This window comes from Pistacia vera, unplaced genomic scaffold, assembly GCF_008641045.1.
Source record: "Pistacia vera cultivar Batoury unplaced genomic scaffold, PisVer_v2 Contig68, whole genome shotgun sequence".
NCBI classification, from domain to species: Eukaryota; Viridiplantae; Streptophyta; class Magnoliopsida; order Sapindales; family Anacardiaceae; genus Pistacia; species Pistacia vera.
Genome location: NW_022196534.1, coordinates 446,123 through 468,578, shown reverse-complemented (window position 1 = coordinate 468,578; position 22,456 = coordinate 446,123). Strand labels below are relative to the sequence as shown.

General features: G+C 33.8%; 2 protein-coding genes across 2 annotated transcripts; one reads left to right on the top strand and one right to left on the bottom strand.

The window, feature by feature from the left end:
* Positions 1–811: 811 nt before the first annotated feature.
* LOC116113477 (disease resistance protein RPS4-like) lies at positions 812–13,539 on the top strand. Its single transcript, XM_031399632.1, has 6 exons — positions 812–828; positions 910–1,257; positions 1,975–2,514; positions 2,620–2,709; positions 12,371–12,433; positions 12,652–13,539. The coding sequence occupies exons 2-6, from the start codon at positions 931–933 to the stop codon at positions 13,510–13,512; spliced, it is 1,881 nt and encodes a 626-aa protein (XP_031255492.1). The 5' UTR covers positions 812–828; positions 910–930; the 3' UTR covers positions 13,513–13,539.
* Positions 9,975–21,334, bottom strand: LOC116113476. Its single transcript, XM_031399631.1, has 14 exons — positions 21,154–21,334; positions 20,953–21,039; positions 19,051–19,184; positions 18,466–18,524; positions 16,404–16,485; positions 16,229–16,333; positions 15,436–15,483; positions 15,046–15,165; positions 14,600–14,734; positions 11,521–11,603; positions 11,304–11,409; positions 10,428–11,085; positions 10,252–10,333; positions 9,975–10,137 (listed from the first exon to the last, which is right to left on the bottom strand). The coding sequence occupies exons 1-9, from the start codon at positions 21,200–21,202 to the stop codon at positions 14,672–14,674; spliced, it is 747 nt and encodes a 248-aa protein (XP_031255491.1). The 5' UTR covers positions 21,203–21,334; the 3' UTR covers positions 9,975–10,137; positions 10,252–10,333; positions 10,428–11,085; positions 11,304–11,409; positions 11,521–11,603; positions 14,600–14,671.
* Between the last annotated feature and the right edge of the window lie 1,122 nt (positions 21,335–22,456).

Genomic DNA, 22,456 nt, shown 5'->3' with positions numbered 1-22,456 from the left:
GCCTTCAAAAACAAGAAACCCTCTTATAAGCATGTTTGGCTCTCCATGAGTGTCGTAAGTTATACGCAAGGACTTCCATTAGCTCTTGTAGTGTTGGGATCCTATTTGTGTAATAGAAGTTTAGAGGAATGGACAAGTGCCTTGGACAGACTACGGGAAGTTCCAAATGAAAGAATTGCAAAAGTGCTAAGAATAAGTTATGATTCCCTAGATCAAATAGATAAAAGAATATTTTTAGATATCTCATGTTTCTTTATTGGGAAAAACAAAGATATGAGTCATGGAAAAACTAGATGGTTTTGGTTTTAATTCAGCCATCGGAATAAAAGAACTCGAACAAAAATCTCTAATAACCATCCGAAATAATGAATTGTGGATGCATGATTTGATACGAGAAATGGGTTGGGAAATTGTTCGTGAACAACATCGTGATAACCCTGGAAAATGGAGTAGGTTATGGCTTTCTAAGGATATCTTTCATGTTTTGAGAGAAAATATGGTAAGAAATTTTTTAAGAGAATGAATTATATACCATTATTTCAATATATGGCAGTTCATCAAGGTAACTTCTCTATTAATATTCATTTATTTATTTTTATTTTTTGAAGGGAACTGATGCAGTTGAAGGAATGATACTGGACCAGCCTGAAGTTGAAATTATAAACTTGAATGGTAAATCCTTGTCTAAAATGAACAATTTGAGACTGCTCAAAATCAGTAATGTACACATTTCGGGAGACCTAGAGTACCTCTCAAATGAGTTGCGATTTCTGAAATGGCATAAATATCCTTCAAATTCTTTGCTAACATCTTTGGAACGGAATAAAGGTATACATATTCAGTAATGCTCAATCTCTCTGAATGCATATCAATTATTAAGTTATGAAATCAATTTTTTGGTTCTTGTAGGCTTTTGAGAAGTTGAAAAGCATGAAGCTTAGTCACTCTTACAATCTGATTAGAACACCAGACTTCACACAAATTCCGAATATAGAGAGCCTTGATCTTGAAGGGTGTATAAGCTTGCTTGAGGTTCACGAATCCGTTGGACTGCTCACAAAGCTTGTGCTTTTAAATTTGAAAGACTGCAAAAATCTTGTGAGTTTCCCAAGCAGCGTCTGTGGTTTGAAATCTCTCAAGAATCTGAATCTATATGGCTGCTCGAAACTCGAAAAACTTCCCCAGAACTTGGGGGAAGTCGAGTGTTTGGAGGAGCTAGATTTAAGTGGGACTGCAATAAGAGAACTGCCACCCTCTATTACTCTCTTGACAAATCTTGAAAAGCTGTCTCTTCGTGGATGTAATGGGCAACAAAACAGTACATGGACTTCTTCCATCTGGTCATTGCTTGTGCCGAAAAAATATCAAGATTCAATGTGTTTATCGCTGGCTAATTTGATAGGTCAGAAGTCTCTTAGAACATTAGACTTGAGTGATTGCAATCTTTTGGAGGGAGCAATCCCCAATGATCTTTCTTCCTTAGTCTCTTTAGAAACTTTAGATTTAAGCAGAAACCATTTTGTTAGCCTACCATCAAGAATGAATCAGCTTTCTAAGCTTAAAAATCTTTCAGTGAACAATTGCCAGAGGCTTGAGTCTTTGCCAGAGCTTCCATTTGGAATAATATTTATTGGGGTACAAGCCTGCGTTGCATTGAAAACATTCTCAAGTCCACTAAGTCCAACTAGTTCTGCAAACATCTTGTTCCAGTTTTTCAATTGCTCCGAACGGGTCACAGATCAAGGCAGCACGACCAACATCACGTTGGCAGTTATGTTCCTGAAACTACGGCTTCAGGTCAGTCTCTTCTTGCATCCGTCCCTAATTACTTAGAATACTTTGTCGATTAAAGTTAATAATTTGTATATCTAGAGCTACATTGATCTACATATTTACATGCAGGAACTCTCTAGTCAATCTGCTCAATTTCATATTTGCCTTTCTGGTGGTGAGATTCCAGAGTGGTTTAGCCANATTACTCTCTTGACACATCTTGAAAAGATGTCTCTCCGTGGATGTAATGGGCAACAAAACAGAACATGGACTTCTTCCATCTGGTCATTGCTTTTGCCGAAAAGATATCAAGATTCAATTTGTTTATCGCTGGCTAATTTGATGGGTCTGAAGTCTCTTAGAACATTAGACTTGAGTGATTGCAATCTTTTGGAGGGAGCAATCCCCAATGATCTTTGTTCCTTAGTCTCTTTAGAAACTTTAGATTTAAGTAGAAACCATTTTGTTAGCCTGCCATCAAGAATGAATCAGCTTTCTAAGCTTAAAAATCTTTCATTGAACAATTGCCAGAGGCTTGAGTCTTTGCCAGAGCTTCCATTTGGAATAATTTTTATTGGGACACAAGCTTGCGTTGCATTGAAAACATTCTCAAGTCCACTAAGTCCAACTAGTTCTGCAAATATCTTGTTCCAGTTTTTCAATTGCTCCGAACGGGTCACAGATCAAGGCAGCGCGACCAACATCACGTTGGCAGTTATGTTCCTGAAACTACGGCTTCAGGTCAGTCTCTCCTTGCATCCGTCCCTAATTACTTAGAATACTTTGTCAATTAAAGATAATAATTTGTATATCTAGAGCTATATTGATCTACATATTTACATGCAGGAACTCTCTAGTCGATCTGCTCAATTTCATATTTGCCTTTCTAGTGGTGAGATTCCAGAGTGGTTTAGCCATCGGAGTCATGGAGCCTCAGTAAGAATCCAACTACCTCCACACAAGTACAATGATAACTTCATGGGATTCATTGTTTGTTTAGTGTTTTCACTGTCTGATTATTCAGATCAAATAAGTGAGGAGTCGCGACAGTTCTTCCAGATTCGATGCTTGTTAGAGATTAAATATATAGTTTCTTTCTCTTTCACATTTCTCACCCCTAATTCCTCAATTGTCGAGTCTGATCACCTTTGGCTAGGGTATATTTCACATACAGAGTTTGAAGGTATTTCAATAAGGAAAAGTTGGCTTCATGACATTAAAGCAAGCTTTAAAGTCTATGGACATGGTATGCAAGGATGCAGTGTCTCTGTGAAAAGGTGTGGAATTCATCTTCCTTACAAATAGGAAAACAGAATAAGATAAATTTGGAGACATAGTTTATATATTTTTATGGGATAACTCTTGAATTATTTCTTTAGAGATTTTAAACATCATTAGCATACTAGTTTTGACATAAATCCTCCGATTTAATGATGCTGATTATCATTTGTCATGATGCTAACAGTTTCCTTTCAGTATTTGTTAACAACTGTGACAAACATATGGATTCTTGATTTGATTTGTTAATACTTAGATATGTTATGATAGAAATTGGTTTATTTTAATGTCTAAAAATTTGATGATTCTTTGTTGTTTTTTTAATCAGAATAGGTACAACGAAGAATAGTAGATACGATGTGATAGCATAACTAATTTGACTTGTCCATCTCCTTCAATTTCAGATTCTTATATAGGAGTTCCTAGCTATGGGTGGTTATTTTAATACCTTAGGTTTAGGTTTTGTTAAGGTAAACATATTATGAAAGGATCTTGGTCAATTGTTGGGACCCAAAGTTGAAATTTTGGAGAAATAATGCACTAATTTTTACTTATAATTCACTAAATTTACCTTGTTCTAGAATATAGATAATGTTATTGTGATATTGGTTGATGATGGTGCTTTGCGGTCTATGGAGGCCTCTCACTTTTGATTTTTTTATTAAAATTTTTGTTTAATTGTTTTTTTTTTTTTTTTTTTTTTTAATATGTTGAGGAAGAAATGAGTTTTCTAGACTAACTCAAACCCACTCCAAGCCCAACAAGTTCAACCCAACATCGACCTAAATTTTTATGGGTCAAGCCCAGTTGAGTTGGGATGGGGAAGACCCAGCCAGCCCAATGGATTCTTTTATCATCTGAACTAAAAAGTTCATTTCATTTTCATTAAAAAAAAAATAAAAAATGTTATATTATTTGAACCCTACGTAATCAATTTTTAAAATTTAAAACTAAATCTTTTTACATTGAAAGTTATATTAAAAAAAATATATTTGAACATTAATAATATTATTGTGATTCGTGAGATGCCAAAGCATTTATTTAAATTCTTACATATTTTAATTGTAAATTTTCTTCTTTGTAATGCCTTTAATATATTAATAATTGTTTTATTGGTTTTTTGAGAAAACCGGAAATGGGGTTTTCTTTTTTATATATTTAAGAAAATAAATCTTGTTTGTTGTTCAAAACCAATGAGACACTGACTTACTCATGACTAAGAAAAAAGAAAGGAGAATAAAGAATAAAGAGTTTGTCTACAACTACGAAAAAAGCAAATATGACCAAAATCAGTGATGGAGTCAAGATTTTGTCGCAACGGGGGCAAGCGAAAATTTCAAATATTATCATCCATGAAAAGTTGTTAATAAACCTTTGTACACAAAATAATTTTTGTATTTACTTTATAATAAATTAAAATACATTTGATATTCCAGAAGAACAAAATAAAATAAGAAATGGTGATTGCTTGGACTCATTGTTTTAAAAGCCAGATCGGAGGGCAACTGCTCTGCTGCCCGAGTCACGGTTCAACCGATCTAACCAGTTAGACCGTCGGTTGGACTGGTGACATCATCAGACATTATAATGATGTCAGCATATTTTTTAAATTTTTTTTTTTTTTTTTAGATTTCTATTTTTTAAGAAGACAATAACAACTTAATTACTATCAAACATAATTCAAAGTTCAAATTCAACAATAATCTCAATATAATTTAAGTATTTAACAACAATCCAAAGTCTAAATCTAAACATAATGTTGTATTTATATATTAAATGATAAAATACATAATAAGTAAGAATATAATTCTCATATTAGACGCCACTGAACATAAAGGTAATCAAACTATAACTTGATGATGAAATTTCTGAATCAAGGTCAGAGAATATAACCAAAATATGGCAGGGACAACATTCCAAAATCAAATATACTCGAAAGGTGGGATTTACAATAGAAAGAATAATAATTTCATTCAATAAAATGTATGAACAATTAAAATACAACACTTCAGCATACACACGAGATTATGAAAATCATGTTGACAAAAATTGTTGGTTTACAGTTTACACACTAAATTTTATTTGCACCTTTGCCGTGAAAAACTAGGGGATCCTGTTGGTTGTGCACCTCTGTAATTTCTACTGGTAGAATCCATTGCTCCGTAGGGTCTGCTTGATTGAACCTCGGAAGGACGCGTATGAGGCTTTAGCTGATTCTGGCAAAGAGTCCATCGAAATCGACACCACGAAGCATGCAACCAAGAACTACAATACACAAACCTCAACCACTTAATCTGGAAACCATAAATCATCAAAACAAATGATATGAACATGATCAAGGCTCGAATGAACACAAAAACCAGATCTTGATCACAAAAATCACAGCTTTCTGACTAGACCAAGCATTGATCCAAAGCAACAACGTAAACCCAGATACATAAAGCAAGATCACAAGGTAAAAGAGTGAGAACCCATCAAGAAAAACACAAGAAAACTAAAAAAAAGGGTATGCGATTTCAATGATCAAAACTGCAAAAGCTTTTCCTGGATCGAGAAATGGAGTTGTCGTCAACGAATGGAGCTGTTGCCGTCGATTGCTAGGGAGGAACGGAGCTGTTGTCGTCAATTTCCGACGAGGGAGGAAGACGTCATCGATTTCCGGCGAGGGAGTTCAGTTGCGACTTGGTGAATGCCAAATTTTGCAATTTCAGACTTAGGGAGTGGAGTTGATTGCGATTTGAGTGGGATTTCAGAGATAAATTTTCGAAGAGAAGCTGAGAAATCTGAGAGAAACTAAGAAAGAGAAGAAGCTGAGAAACAGAGAAAGGAAATCGATGGAATGGGCTGCGATTAGGGGTTTTTGAAATCATACCGGTTTATCCGCCGATCCGGTTGGACCCACGGTTCATTGACTTTATCCGAGTTTTGACTGGGTTAAAGCGGCTTAATGACCAAGAGATAGAATTTTGTTTTAACTAGATTAGATGGATTTGAGATGATCACGTATAATATGTTACATAATTAGTTTTTTTAGTGTTTAAAAACTGAATAACCAACATTTAACCTCTTTTTAAATGTAAAGAAATAAGAACCACATATGTGAAGTAATGCAGTTAATTAATTATTCTAAGTATAGTTAGGATTATGTTATATATACATGTTCATTTATTCTATCATATTCATCATCAAATAGAGTTGTTGATCATCACAGTAACGTAGTATCTCAATTGATAATGGAAAGCTCAATGGTGAAGATTGTCGTCTTGAAGATGATAATAATGGTAGTTTTAATTGTTGGTACATTGATTGAAATAAGTGAGGCTGGAGTTCCATTGTGTTGTAGATACAATCCAGAATGCTGTGAGAAGCTCTTATCTCATCCCGCTGTCAAATTCCCTACTAATAATTAATTAACTTCATGTTATGTAATTTTATATTATTAATGCTCGTATGTATGTATAATGGTTGTGAGGAAAATCTTACAACCATGTAATATTTGATGTTACACCACATTAAATGTATTTATATTAAGTGATGTAATTTCTTTACTTAATATATATATATATATATATATTAACATCTATATTGTCTATAATAGTTTGCATTGTTACTCAATATATATAATCTCTTTTGAATCAAATCCAGATAGATTAGCTGTTTTTGTTAACGCATTCTTCCATCTCAACACCTTCTCTTCATCATGCTTCCTAACATCTGACGGATCCACGTGATAAAAAATTGGCATTACAATCATATCTCTCAATTCTTTGTATTCAATGATCTTTTCAAGTTCTTCAAGGCATCATCTAGACGTGACATGCCCTTCCAGAAGATAATGACTTGATGGCATTCAAAAGTGTTTTTGAAATTTCATCTCCTCTTTCATGATCACAACTATAAATAAACTCAAAACTATATAGAGATGACTTGTAAAGTCATCACTTGTATCCTCACCTCTCAAACTAAGAAAAACATGATATTTTTTTCCTTTTCTCTAGTGTAATATTTAAAATTTAAATGCTTCTTTTAGTGACAGTATGCTCTCTTCGCCTGATTAATTTTTATCAACCTTCACGGCAAAACGTAGTATTTATTTTCTTCAAGTTCCCACAAATCACCATTGCCAAGCTTGTAAGAACTCCTCGTGTGTTAAATTAGTCCTTGTTCCTTTGTTTACAGAAAATTGTAAATTAAAATGACTTATGTTATAGATTTTATTAATAATTTGTATCTTACATGAAAAGAAAATAATTTTGGATTCGTTTGGTTCATTATTCTGATACTTTTTAGAATAATATTTTGAAAGAAGTTAAATTTGATGGATATTACGATGTAGTATTTGGAAATTAATAAAATACCCCATATGTTTGTTTATTTATTAAACACCCCTATAATACAATATTAAAAGTTAACAAAAACACCCCCAACCCACCCATTAAATACGGACAGCCGGCCACCACCGCCGCCGGAGGGTTGTCGGAGTCGCCGTATCAGCGCATGACCGGCTGGATCTTGCCAGTCGTGCGCCGATATGACCTTCTTCGGCTAGATCCACCGTGGATCTGATTGGAAAATGTCAGATATGGCCATTGACGGCCAGATCTGGCCGCATTTGGAACGACAGCCAAAGATACGGCCATCATTGACGGCTGGCTACGGCCAAATATTTGGCTATTGATGGCCAAATCTTTGGCCGTAGATCTGGCCTTTTCCGGCCAGATCCATTGTGGATCTAGCAGGAAAAGGCTAGATCAGCCAGATTCAACCGGAGATTCCGACCAGCTTTCGACAGTAGTGATCGGAATCCGGTAAATGTGGGTTGTTGGGGTGTTTTTACAATTTCTTAAAAAAATTTGGGGATGTCTAATTAAATTAATAAATTTAAGGGGGTTTAAAAGAAATTAAATAATATAGAATAATATTTTGTGAATAAGCCAATTTTACTGTTTAACTTTATTAGGAAAATGCAGAATAATATTTAGAAGAGTGTATCAAACAGAGCCTTTAGTTTCCTTGAAGTTTATTTTTATTTCTTGCTTTAATATTTTCACCTCTAAAATTATAAAACCAGGCCTATTGATACGTTTAGGGAGAAGAATTTGCTTAAAATAACAAGGCTCCATTTGATACACTCTTCCAAATATTATTCTGTATTTTTCCAATAAAGTTAAACAGTTAAATTGACTTATTCACAAAATATTATTCTATATTATTCAATTTCTTTTAAACCCTCCTAAATTTATTAATTTAACTAAACACCCCCAAAATATTTTCTAGAAATTGCAAAAACACCCCACATTTACCAGATTCCGTCGAAAGCTAGCCAGAATTTGGTATAATGGCGCACTACCGACTGAATTTGGTCGATAGTACACCGATCTAGCCTTTTCTGGCCAGATCCATAGTGGATCTGACCGTCAACGGCCAGATCTTTGCCATAGCCAATCGTCAACAACGATCGTATCTTTGGCAGTCATTAACAACCAAATGCGGCTAAATCTGGCCGTCAACGGTTAGATCTAGCCATAGATCTAGCCTTTTTCGGCCAGATTCACGGTGGATCTGGCCAAAAAATATCATATCGACACACGACCAACAAGATCCAACCGATTATGCACCGATATGGCGACTCCGACCACCCTTCAACGACGGTAGCCGGTTGTCCGTATTTAATAGGTGGGTTGAGGATGTTTTTGTTAACTTTTAATATTTTATTATAGAGGTGTTTAGTAAATAAACAAACGCATGAGGTATTTTTGTTAATTTCCAAATCCTACATTGTAATACTCATCCAATTTAACTTTTTTTCAAAATATTATTCTAAAAAGTATCAGAATAATAAACCAAACGGACCCCAAATTTATTAAAAAATGAACTACCTAAATTAGATTGGAATGTAATCAAATTCTCTTGTAATTAACCAATGAAAGTTTTATGAAAATTATTAAATGCCATTTACTCGAAGGTTGTTGGTGTAAAAATACGGTTTAATAAGTGATCTACCTGATGATGCATTGTGTTGTCCAGGAAGTACAACATCATGCCAGGAGCAAAATTTAAATAAAGCAATTGGTGATATTGATATATAACAACTATCCCTCTTATTCACTTATGTTTAATTTGAAAGCAAATCATTCCATTGTGTGACTGGTTCTGATGTTTCCTTAAAATGCAGAACTGAGGACATTCAAAAGGCTACAGCAATGAAGCACTAACTTATCAATGGCAGAAACTTCATTTAGGACATTGAAAGAAAGAAAATTGATGCTGACGAAACAAGTTCTCTCAGTGTCAGGTTTTCACATTTCCTCAATGAGTCCATCGATATAGATTTCTTTTATTCTCTTTTTCAGAAATGGAACTCTTAAGATACCATTCATGTGCAATCTTTTCTTAGACAAGTTTACTGAAAAGAACTTTTGATTAGCATACGTAAATGGGATTTCTTCAACAAATTAGGTGGAAAGCTCGCAAAGCAAATGTTAAAACCTGATATTGACAAACTTGTTTCAGTAGCCAAATTTTCTGTTTCTTACAAGGTCCCCAATGAAATTTATACCATTGATAATTTGGTGCCGATTTGAATGCTTTCACCTCAAGCGTTTCGTCTGGTAATCAGTAATAGAACTTCTAATTCCACAATGGAATGATTTGCTCTCAAATAACCATCAATAAATGAAGAAAAACATAGAGCATTTAGAGCAGGTATAAGTAACGATGCTATAGTTTGTTATCTATTACCAATTTCCTCGATTAAGTTTCGCCATCTAGCATGCTCATTCCATGATTTGTACTTTCTTGTCACCACAATGCATCATCGGATATGCATTGGATAATGTCTATCATCTATGGCAATTTATTTTCAAGAAAGACACATTGCAAGAAGGAAATAGAAATATAGACCTAAGGAAGCTCACCAAGCATGCAAATGTGAAAAACTAGACATTGAGCACTTGAGCGCCAATGAAGTTCCAGCCATCCACCCAATTGAATTTGGTCCTGCATAGCTTTGGCCTTCGGTATTTTCTCTGCTTGGTAAAGGAGTTTTAAATTCTTGGCATAGCTAGCATGAGTAGCAAATGAATTCTGGATATTAAAATTTAAAAGAAGCATAACAGTCAAACAATTCTCTATCCACTCTCAGATTGGAACATGAATAAATGAAGAAATAAAACAGATCAGTGACTGAGAATAACTAACCGACTTAATCTGAGCAGCAGGCAGCCCATTTGAATCCTTTACAGAAAATTCTCAGCCAATATACCTCACTAGGAAATCCATTCTGCATATGAAGAAACACAACATAACCAGGTAAAACTTTCTGAGATAAGCTTTTAATTGAACACACAATAAATGGAAGAATTGGGAGAGGTTACCAAGCATAACTAATTAATTTGATGTTCCAGGCAGATACACTATTTGACTCATTTCTGATAACTTCCTGATACTATTCTCCATGATACCCAATTTGTTTCATCACCATCATTTTTTCTTTCTTACAATGTCCTCAATGAAGTTTCTGTCATTGATAAGTTAGTACTTGATTGCTGTAGCCTTTTGAATTTCCTCAGCTAATCAGTAACAATATTTCTAAATACTAGCCTCACTAGCATGACTAACAATTATTGAATCAGTTCTGCAGTTTAAGGAAACAACAGAACCAGTCACACAGTGGAATGATTTGCTTTAAAATTAAACATCAGTGAATGAAGAAAAATATTGAGCATTGAGAGATTATAAGTAACCATTTGAGTCCAATGATCAATTTATCAGTAGGCGTCATCCACAATGAAAGATTGTAACTTCTTTTTCCTTCCTCTGTGAAGAGAAAGTAAATAACTAAATAAAAAACAATTATGGTATCTCAACAACTGAAAGTGCATAAGAGGGATAGTGTATGTAAATCATGCTATACTTGTTATATATCACCAATTTCTTTAATTAAATTTTGCTTCTGGCATGCTCCTAACATGATGTTGGACTTCCTGGTCAACACAATGCATCACTGGATGATCACTTAACACGGAAAGCAAACTGTGACATGAAAAAGAAACTATTATATTGAATCACAGATGACAGTAATGATATTCTATATGCCGTGGATAGATCCTTTCACCAATTACAAGTTCTTTTCAGCAACATTGTCAAAAACCAAAAAAAAAAAAAAAATGGCCTAGTGTCAATAACAACATATTTTTTCAAGATAGTCAAAAACAAGAAGGAAATACAATTATAGATTTGAGGAAGCTCACCGAGCAAATGTGAAACCTAGACACTGAGCGCTAGAGTATTTTCTCTGCTGATTGGTAACAGAGCTTTTAAATTCTCAGCATAGCTAGAATGAGTAGCAAATGAATTCTGCATATTAAGAAAAAATCATAACCAGTCAAACAGTTGTATGATATGCTTTCTGATTGGAACATAAAGAATAAAGAAAGAACAGAGCGCAGTGACCAAAGCATAGCTAACCAATTTGACTTGCTGGTTAGGCACGCCAATCAAATCCTTTCCAGTAAATTTCCAGTATAGTTAGCCTTAGAAGCAAATCAATTCAGCATATGAGGAACACAACACAACATAACCAGTCAAAATTTTCTGCAATATGCTTTGCCATTAAACATAAATAAATAACACTCATCTTTTCTGATCTTGTTAATTTTGACCATTCTATTTCATGGTTAAAGAGAGGTTTTACTAATATTTCCTAAAACATCAAGGAAGGTGAGAGATAATAAATCTTATAAGGATTTATGTTTGTTGAGTATCATAACAAATTGCCTTTGCGTGTGTGCTCATAAGTCTTCTTTCTGCCTGCAAAGTGTTTGTATTGTGTAAAAGGTAAGAGAGTTTAAATGGTTCAAGTTAGCAAGTGACGATCTTCCTCACTCTCTGCCCTCATTATAATCACAATTTAGCTTATCAAATTCAAACCCATCTTCAGCCATATACAGTTCTCATGATATAGTAGTATTTTATTCTCAAAACACCTCTGTCTGAATTAGATAGGATCAGAATCCTCTCCTAATCTGAGCTTTAATCCTGCGTAAATATAGACTTGCGATCGGTACTTCTATGGCAGCTTTGTCTCTTGAAGGGAGTTTTCATCAATCTAACTCTCGTGGAACCGCTCGGTCTCACACTCATCGAGGTATATCTCTGTGTTCTATTCTCAAATGTTGTATTGACTGAATCCTTCAATTCTTAGCAACATTCTGAATCTTATAAAAGGAGCACTTGACAGACCTGAAAAAATTCTGAAGCATTTTAAACATTTAAGCCTAAATATATCAAAAAAATCTTAATATATCAAATCTTGCAGGCAGCTGCCTATGATCTTCGTATTGTTGCCACAAAGAACGGGGCACCTGTGGACATTGTGAAGGTTCCAAATTTCTCATCCTTTATAAAAAGTTGTGGTAGACGAAATGCATGCCTAGACTAAAATTATGCAGAATTCAAAAATACCTCATCTTATAACACTCCAAACTATGAAATCATGACAGAAATAGCTTTGATGGGAAATTTTGGCCACCTAATTAATTAATCATAGTATCACCTTATGACTCAGACTGATAGTAACAGAGGACTCTGTTTTACCAGGCGTTTAACAATGGTCTCCTAATTGACCCGCATGATCAGAAAGCCATAGCAGATGCCCTCCTAAAGCTGGTTGCTGACAAAGACATGTGGTCTGATTGTCGAAAAAATGGACTCAAGAAAATCCACCACTTTTCATGGACAGAACACTGCCGTAACTACCTCTCACATGTAGATCACTGCAGGAACCGTCACCCAACCACACGTCTTGAGATCATGAAAGTTCCTGAAGAACAAATGAGTGACTCTCTAAAGGATGTGGAAGATCTTTCTTTAAAGGTCTCCATAGAAGGAGACTTCAAGCTTAATGGGGAGCTTGACGCAGCAACGCGACAGAAAAAACTCATTGAAGCCATCATCCAAAAGGCTTCCTTCAATGGCAGTGCCAGTGTCACTCACAGTCCTGGTAGAAGGCAGACACTCTTTGTAATAGCTGCCGATTGCTATGACAGCAATGGCAATATCACAGAGAAGTTTCAAACAACAATCAAGAATGTGATGAAAGCAGCAGGATTGAGTATAGGCTTGGGCAAAGTAGGCTTCATATTGGTAACCGGTTCAAGTTTACAGGAGACTATGGAAGCAATCAAAAGCTGCCCAGTAAATATAGAAGATTTTGATGCAATAATATGTAACAGTGGAAGTGAACTATATTACCCATGGAGAGATAATGTGGCTGATTTGGACTATGAAGCCCATGTAGAATACAAATGGCCTGGTGAGAATGTGAGATCAATGGTGATTAGGCTTGCGAGGACAGAAGCTGGAGATGAGGATGATGACATTGCAGAGTACGTGGATGCATGCAGTTCCAGATGCTACTCTTACAGCATAAAACCAGGGGCCAAGGTAAGATTTTTATGACAATGTTCAAAAATACTGATATAAATTGTAGGTAATACCTTGACAGATGCATTTTTTGGTCAAAAAACTAAAGACGAATTTAACATACAAATGGCAGACTCGAAGAGTAGATGACCTTCGCCAAAGGCTGCGGATGAGAGGATTCCGATGCAACCTTGTCTACACACATGCAGCATCAAGGTTAAACGTGGTACCAGTATTTGCAAGCTCTAAGGTTAGACCTCTTTTCACTGCATATCATATATTGTACACAATCATCCAAGAAGATCTAGATCAATCAGTTGTAGTAAAGTGAAACTTGAAATCTCCGGTACATTTATGTTGCTACCATATGCCGTGCAGGTATTTATCAATTAGGTGGGGAATTGATCTTTCAAAAACAGTAGTGTTTGTGGTGACACAGGAGACATAGACTATGAAAACCTGCTGGCTGGCCTCCAAAAGACTGTAATTGTAAGAGGTACCATGGACTGTGGCAGTGAGAAGCTTCTTCATGGTGAAGAGAGTTCTAAAAGAGAAGATTCAGTTCCACAAGACAGCCCTAACATTGCCCTTGTGGAGGGAAGTTATGAAGCCCAGGATATCTCTGCGGCTCTGAAGGTTCTTGAGATCAAATGATTATGATCTTTAATATATTTTCCTTTAAGTGCTTACATTCTCATCGTTAATGCCACATATACAAGAATATACATCTCAACTTGTGAGATATTTCAATTGTACAAGTACAATAGAATATTAAACATAGAATACTATGGAATGTAAATTTGTGTATATGGCATAATTTCCTTACTAAAGTCTTAAAAACAATCTGAAATAATATTTCGGAATTATAAGCAAAAGATGTCATAATCCCTCACATTATAAGTTCTAAGGATCAATTACTAGTTTCGTTTCGCATTTGATTACCTGTCAACTAAAGTCTTAGAATACTATGGAATGTAAATTTGTGTACATGGCATAATTTCCTTACTAAAGTCTTAAAAACAATCTGAAATAATATTTCAGAATTATAAGCAAAAGATGTCATAATCCCTTCACATTATAAGTTCTAAGGATCAATTACTAGTTTCATTTCGCATTTGATTACCTGTCAACTACAAATTTGTTTCTTCAGCCTTTTGAGTTGTCTAAGTTTCATTGCTATTATACTTTTATAAGATTAAAGATTCACTTCCACCTTGTATTCCTCTCCACAATCACAGTTCAGCACATAGGAAAGTCCCTGTAATAAGCAGAAGCATCAATTAGAATATGATAGTATGATATAGAAAAAGTAATCACACGTTTACTAGAATTCGGAATGACTTTTAGTAACTAGAAGGCATAAACTTTCCCAACTGTAATTGAGTTTCACAACCATGAGCAACAAAACCCCACTGTATTAAGAGTTTCATTTTTAGCCACCAAATGAGGACCTTTTCTTCTTAAACCTTGCTTTGGTCAAAAACCAAAGGCCATTTCAGGTTTTGATCAAGTAAACCCTACAATGCTTAGTTTATGTATGATAAAGAAAAAACTACCAACTGTATTCACCTTGACTTGCTCAATTTGGTCCTTTAGGCATTCCCAAAACTCGGATTCTCCAACCTTATCTGATAGAAGAGCTGTGTGGTCCTCTTCCAAGGTCTTTATATCCATTGCCAACATCTCTGCCTATAGTTACCCATATTTAAAATAAGATGCCAATAATTAGTTTCTACATACGAGTACATGAAATAGAAAACTAGGAGCCACCACTCACGACTCAACTACTATCCAAAAGATATGGACGTTGAACAATATTTCTATTGGGCAACCCAATCTCTCCGCAAAGAAAACATTATATTCGGGCAATAGTTGATTTCATTCTATAGTGATAATCTATGCACAAGCCTGAGGGCAATCACATGAAAACATTTACATGATACTGGGTAGAGAACTAACCTTCAATTTGTTTGCCCTGCACTTCACTTGCTCAAAGGAATCGTTCATCTAAAAACACGTCCAAGATTAACGAATGAATATAAGGGATTGATAAAATTAAAAACAACAACATACAAGCAGTTTCTTGTGAAGAATTAGATCCACTTGACTAGGAACGAAATGTATTGATACAGTCACATGTAAGTCTTACACCACTGGGAAAAGCAAAAAACATTTAAGCTTCAAAAGAAATTTGCCCAATAAGGAAGGTAAACCGAAATGCAAAAACAGTCAAAACATTAATTCAAGAAGCACTTTCATCCACTCTCAAGACAATTAGTTTTAGGAACCTAAACTTATAAACAAATTCAATCCAAGATAATCAAGTGACTTACGTTAGCGTCACAAATTTTAAATTGAATTTACTCAATGAACATCAATGTTTTACATGCTACACTTGGAATGCATACTTTGATATAAAGTCAGACAAATAAGAAAAACAGCTTTTCACTTGATGAAATACATTACAAATGATGAATGGAAATAAAAAATGTAACTTTTGGCATTAACCAAGACTGGAGACAAAAATTTAGCGAATTGAAATTAAATCGAAGCAATAAACTCTTTCTACACATATAAACTACAAGATTAAGTAACCCAAGCCCCAATTGGGAATTAGTCTCATACCTTCAGGTGTGGGGACATCTCGAGGCTTTCACCCCAAAAAAAAAAAAAAGTTACTGAAACCAAGACATGGTCTATCTACCAAATAGGAAAAGACATATACATTCAGTTAGAATCTTGCTTAAATAACCTTTTTGTTCTCCTGAACAGGTTTTAATGTCTTCTGTGCAATTTCGTCAAGCTTGTATTCAGCAAAAACCAAATTGGCCATCAGGGTCTTCCTAGCTTCACTCCTCTGTTATCCCGAAAATTAATTAGAAAATTGCAACACTGTATATCTAATGATATCAATAAAAGTTATTTACCTTATTGTCCATGAAGTTATTGTTATCAATGCTGCACTTCCCTATAGGAAAAGTTAAATAAGATGAAAGAATAATATTGTTTCTGATTTATAAATTTTAGACATCAATGACTACAATCAGGTCAGAGTTATCAGTTTAAATAGACCACCACTCATCATAAGAACATCTTGCAATTTTGAGTTAGCTCTTTGTGATGAAGTTCTGTAAACAAGACATGATCTTCCCTTATTTCTCTTCTTTTCTCTTTCTCATGTATGTCACAACTCGTACCACATATATAAGATTTTGAGCTTAGAAATCATATGAACCTTCCCTCTCTATAATGCACGCCTACATTTTGTTGTACAGCTACAAAGTTCTAAGGCAAGGCCCTTTTAAATAAACATTGTTCTCTAAAAGCCTACATTTTCAGTAAAAGGTCCTCAACAGACATCCCCTATGACTCATGGAACAGAAAAGTCTTGCCCCTTAACTATGAACAAACCTCCCTAGCTGTCCCTACCACTGGTAGTTCAGATCGTTCATTAAGGGATGTTTGATGACCTTTGCAAAAATAAGGAAAAGCATGATAATAACCAAAGTTTCTGGCTAGAATTTAAGCCTGCTGATTGAAATTGAGGCATAAGTAATGCAAAGGTCTTTCCAAAATATTCGCTTACTGTAAGCAACCTGCAAACAATTGTAATATTAACATTCACCTTCTGGATTAAGAAAAATTTTGGTATATTGGTATACAAATATTCAATATCAAAAGCGTTTATCATTGGACTTGTTTTAACATTGTAAAATTTCGAGGTAGACAAACAATTAGGAATGAGGGAAAATGCACCTGCATAAAGCGTGTATCTGCCTATGAGTGTTAATAAAAAACTAAAAGTCATCAATAACTTAACATTTGCTCAGGAAAATTGTATCAAATCCCAAATCACCAGTTCATGGTTAAAGCCAGCTTCTTCCTTAAAATCAAGTACCTTCAGTTTCAGCCATTTGCTCATCACTTATACCCTCGACCCGAATGATTTCTAATCATTATAATCGCACAAATTTAATAATCTTAAAAGTTTTATCTATACGCTATAGTGAAAAGTAGAATAGATGATAGCAACACAGAAGAAACCATAAAACCCTATCACAGTTACATGATTATGAATTTGCAATTAAAATTGAAATTGCATTGCAACAAAAATACATCAAGAGGTTGAAGACAATAGCAAGATCTAACTATCTTTAGTACACTAGAAATACAACATCAGGTTGGATGTTGTGCCAACCCTTAAGCATACAAGAGACTACATAAACAGAAGGGATTTCTAAATTACGACAAATTGATCATGCATATATATACAGGCTCACTTCCTCTGTGGTTTTTTTTTTTTTTTTTTTCTTTCTTGGGCAGGAAAGAGACATGCATTAAAGAGAGGTGTATCTTTAAGGATGTGTGTCTACTACCACATCTTCAACCGTGAGACGTTATTCCCAAACCCATCATCACCACTCAAGCAATTCCAATTATCAAGGAAGTGGTATAATCCGAATAAGAAGCTGCTAGAGCAATATAGAAAGATATTCAACAAGCAAAACTGAAGACCTTTGTTACCTTCAGCTGGTCAGTGAAAACACGTTGGATCCTAAAGACTAGATGCACGATTAATTAATCATAAACATGGGGAGTCAATATCTTCATTCCTTCCGTCTCTCTCTATTTGGAGCACATACATTTATCATGAAGAGACATTAAAAAAAAGGTAAATCAATGAACTTAACAAAAGATTTAGCGAATGAATACCGGTTTATGCTCAGTCATTTCTCTAGTCCTGTCAAATTCGAACCAGTCCTACATAAAATATGAATGAGACAATCAACTGCAATTTAAATTTTTGAAAATAGAACAGTGGATTCAGATGAAGAGGCTCATGAAATATAACCTGTCGTTTCTATAGTTTTAACTTGGTATCCTCTGCAACTTGAGTATAGTCAGCTCTGTTGTAGTTAAGAAATTATGGCAATAACTGTCCATAGCATTCAGTGAACTTAACCAATGCAATATATTCTTAAATATTACTTCTTCACTGCTAGTTTTTTAGATGAGCTAACTCTTTCTTGTTGTATAAGCTCCATTGTCTGCGCATGTAAAAGAACAATGATAAACCAAGAATATACAACCCTGAGATTGAAGAAACTGTTTCTTCAATAATCCATTTCCCATAATAAAGAAGAATACATACAGAAACAGGAATTCCCCATAGTTAGATATTATAGGATTATGGCAAGTTAGGGTAGCGACAAAAACATTATCAGAACATAAGATCTATTCCAGCTAATAAATTATTTTATAGCATACAACATGAAAGATAGTTGTGCAGGAGTTTCTATCAGTATGTCTAGCTCTTCAATTGTATAAAACTTCTAGCCCAAACGTTTTACTGAGCAAGGATGTCAATAAAATATAAGAAAGTGCACCATCCGACAACAGAAGTCTTATCAACTCAGGTTTACTGTGCAGGTGTTCTCGTACTTGAAAGTAAGCTACTCAAGGGTAAAAAAAAAAAAAAGGCAAAAGGAAATGTCCCATAACAGGGATATTGTAGGCTTCCAACTAGAGGGTCAATCCAGCTCCCGCACAAAGACACACAAAAATAGATCTCACCTGGTTAAGGGTGGACGAATCAGACTCCAGAGAAGAAATTTTTCTTTGTTTTGCCAGTATCTGTGCACATATCTGACCCTTTTCCTTGTTCATCTTCTCAGCTTCTTCTCTCAGTAACTTTGTTGATGCAAAAATAGTGGGAAACAGTTCAGCCAATCAAAACAACTACTATAAAGAACTACATCATATATACAATTGTTTCCACAACTGCATAAATGGATTGAACCTACATAAATGTATTAAAATCATCCGAAATATTTAGAGGTAAAAAGGCCTCTGAAAGCAAATTCGATTTTCTAATATCATTAAAAATGCATGAAAAAATTGTCCCAAATTTGCAGTATACACAAAAACTTCAAAATACTAATTAATGGAGATATTAAACTCAAGGTAATCCACATGAACATGCAAAAAGAAAATGATTATTATTAAAGATAAGTTTTTAGAGTGCTTTCAATAGCATCACCTAATTGGCAAAAAGAAACTTTTGCTTATCTACAATAGCACTCTGAAATTCACCCCCAGTTTTCCAAAGCAAAACAAAAGGCAAAAGGTTTTCAAATCACTTAATTTTCTGTTAATGACCATATGAATAAGATTGATGTCAAGGTAGATTACAACTAAAACCCCCAAAATACCTATACTAGACTCTTTTAATTTTCTGTTAAGGCAACGTAACAAAACAACCTAAGGATGCTTTCCGAAGTAACTGTGGTGCAGCTAGAAAAATTTACAGTATTTGATTGAAAGGATAAAAGTCTTTTTGAAATCAAATTTATTTAATAAAAAAATAAAATACACACGCACGCACAGTAACACACAAAGCGTCCTAATTGAAGAACATTTGTAAGTGTTTCTACAAAAAACACTTTTTGGATGAAAAAATAAAACTTTACATTGAGAGTAGTTTCATGAGCTTTTACTCAAACAAAAACTTTTTTCTACAAAGGCCGTCCCAAACACACCTATATACAATTTCAAATAATCAAAAGAACTTTTCATATGAATCTCACAGTATTTGATGCAATGGATAAACCACTGTTTTGAATTTATAAAGAAAAAAAAAAAAAATACTAGGAGTACTGTCCAAAGAAGCACTAGATAAGTGCTTTAGTAGAAACATTCATTTATAAGAAACACATTTTAGTACTTCTCAGACAATCAATCTATCATTCTTGATTAGTTCAACTGATTTCAATACTAATATACATATAAGCACCAGAATTTTCAATTAAGCAAAATAAATTTCAGTTTCCGATTACAAATTAGGATCCTCTCCTAATCTCAATTTCCATGAACTTTCAAAATGTAGTGAGGATTCTTCAATTTCACAAAAACTACCAAACAAATTTAAATTCATTTCTGTAATAATCAGTTTTATTTTCAACAAAAACCCTAATAATTAACAAGGTCATTTTCTATTAATTAACACATTGGTATACACACCACAATTTTAATTAACCTAATAAAATTCAATTTTCAAGTAAATCTTTAGAAAAATACAAACAAACTACATTCCTTATCAGTAATAATCATTTCATATAAGTACGGAATTGGCCAAAAAAACGACTTCGTTTTCAAAAATCTTTTATGATGCTATTAACCTGATACAATTCAATCTTCAATTAAAATATGAATAACTACCAAACAGATTCACATTCATTTCAAACATTAATTTAATTTTCGAACAAAAAAACCATAACTAAACACAGAATTGGCCAGAAGCGAGGCCGTTTCCATTGACTAACACACCTAAATTCATTTCATTCAATTGCGAACTAAACTTAGAAAATCGAGTTCCAATTATATCATAAAAGCACCAAAAAAAATTCACGTTGATTTTCAAACAAAAAAGAAAAAGAAAAAAAACACGCCCGAACAAAATCTAAGTAGAGAATTGACCAGAAACGAGGTCGTTTTCCATGGAGTTAATTATGGTGATCAGCATTTGCTCTTCAACCGTGACCTTCGTGGTCTGATCCTCCACCTCTGTTTCATTAAGTTTGAAAAAAAATACGTTACAATTCGAAGCCGATTTTGAAGCGTGAATGTGAGAGAGAGAGAGAGAGAGAGAGAGAGAGAGAGAGATAAAGAGATGTGAACCGTTCATTTGATGGCGTAAAGTCTTCATGTACTGTAAGCACTCCTCCATCGTCTCGATCGTCTTGCTGTAAATTGTAGATTCGGAGATATTAAACGAGAGAGACCGTTAGGTCTTTGAAATTGAAATGTGAATGTCGATTCAAATTTGTTGGAAGGGAGGGAGGGCTACTGTAGCTATACTCCGGTTGTGTGTATCATAAGTCAGTGGTCTTTTATTGTATATATATTTTTTTTAATTCGAAAAAAAAAATAAAAAAATAGGAGAACAATTTACAAGTTAACGGTCTTTTTTTTCCAGTTTTTTATATTTCAATTTGAACAAAATTAAGATACGAGAAACAATTTATTTACAAGTTAATGGTCTTTTTATTTTTTTATTTTTATTTAAACAATTTACAAGTTCTAAGTAGGCTTGCAAACGAATCGAACACGAATGAACACCTTATTCGATAAACACAAAAGTGTGTTCAAAATCATGTTCGAACTCGAACGAACACAGAATGACTGTTCCAGTTCGTTCGATTAACCAAACGAACAGTTCGTGATCGTTCGAATAACTTGTAAATATATGTTCGAATAACTTAGGGTTGTTTCAGTTCGTTCGATTAACCAAATTAGGGCTATGATTGAATTGGATTTGGATTTTGGGTTGGGTAAGGAAAAATGTGGAATTGGATTTGGATTTTTGTTTTAAAATTTTGGCTGGACAGGTTAATTTGTTGGTTATTGGGTTATATATATATATATATATATATATATATAATGTGCAATTGTGTATATACAAAATTATTATCATATATATATTAATTATAAATTAAATATGTTTAATATGTTATTAAATTACCAAAATTATAGGTTATCATATATTTATTATCATTACATAAATTATCATAAATATTTTAAATGTTTACATATATATTTTGTATCAACACCCATAAATTCATAGTGAAATGAGGGTCTATTATAATATATGATCAATACATATGTGTGATTAATTTGTTATATATAATGTGTAATTGTGTATATACAAAATTATTATCATACATATATTAATTATAGATTAAATATGTTAAATATATTATTAAATTATCAAAATTATAGGTTATTATATATTAATATTATTATTATTATTACTGTCTACATATATATTTTGTATCAACACCTATAAATTAATAGTGGTATGAGGGTCTATTGTAATAAATTATCAATATAAATATATCATTAATTTAAGTTTAATTAAGCTATTGTGTTATTATATCACTTGATTATACAATATGTTATGTTCATAAATTTGTCATACTAT

Excerpts from the sequence above, each read along its gene's own strand:
- LOC116113477 (XM_031399632.1), top strand. The coding sequence starts at position 931 with ATGAAGCTTAGTCACTCTTACAATCTGATTAGAACACCAGACTTCACA. Across the intron at positions 2,515-2,619 it reads TCCTGAAACTACGGCTTCAG|GAACTCTCTAGTCGATCTGC; the intron begins GTCAGTCTCTCC and ends ATTTACATGCAG. Across the intron at positions 12,434-12,651 it reads CACCTGTGGACATTGTGAAG|GCGTTTAACAATGGTCTCCT; the intron begins GTTCCAAATTTC and ends CTGTTTTACCAG.
- LOC116113476 (XM_031399631.1), bottom strand. The coding sequence starts at position 21,202 with ATGGAGGAGTGCTTACAGTACATGAAGACTTTACGCCATCAAATGAAC. Across the intron at positions 18,525-19,050 it reads ATTCGTCCACCCTTAACCAG|ACAATGGAGCTTATACAACA; the intron begins GTGAGATCTATT and ends TTACATGCGCAG. Across the intron at positions 16,486-18,465 it reads AAAAAACTAGCAGTGAAGAA|AAACAATATTATTCTTTCAT; the intron begins GTAATATTTAAG and ends TTTATAAATCAG.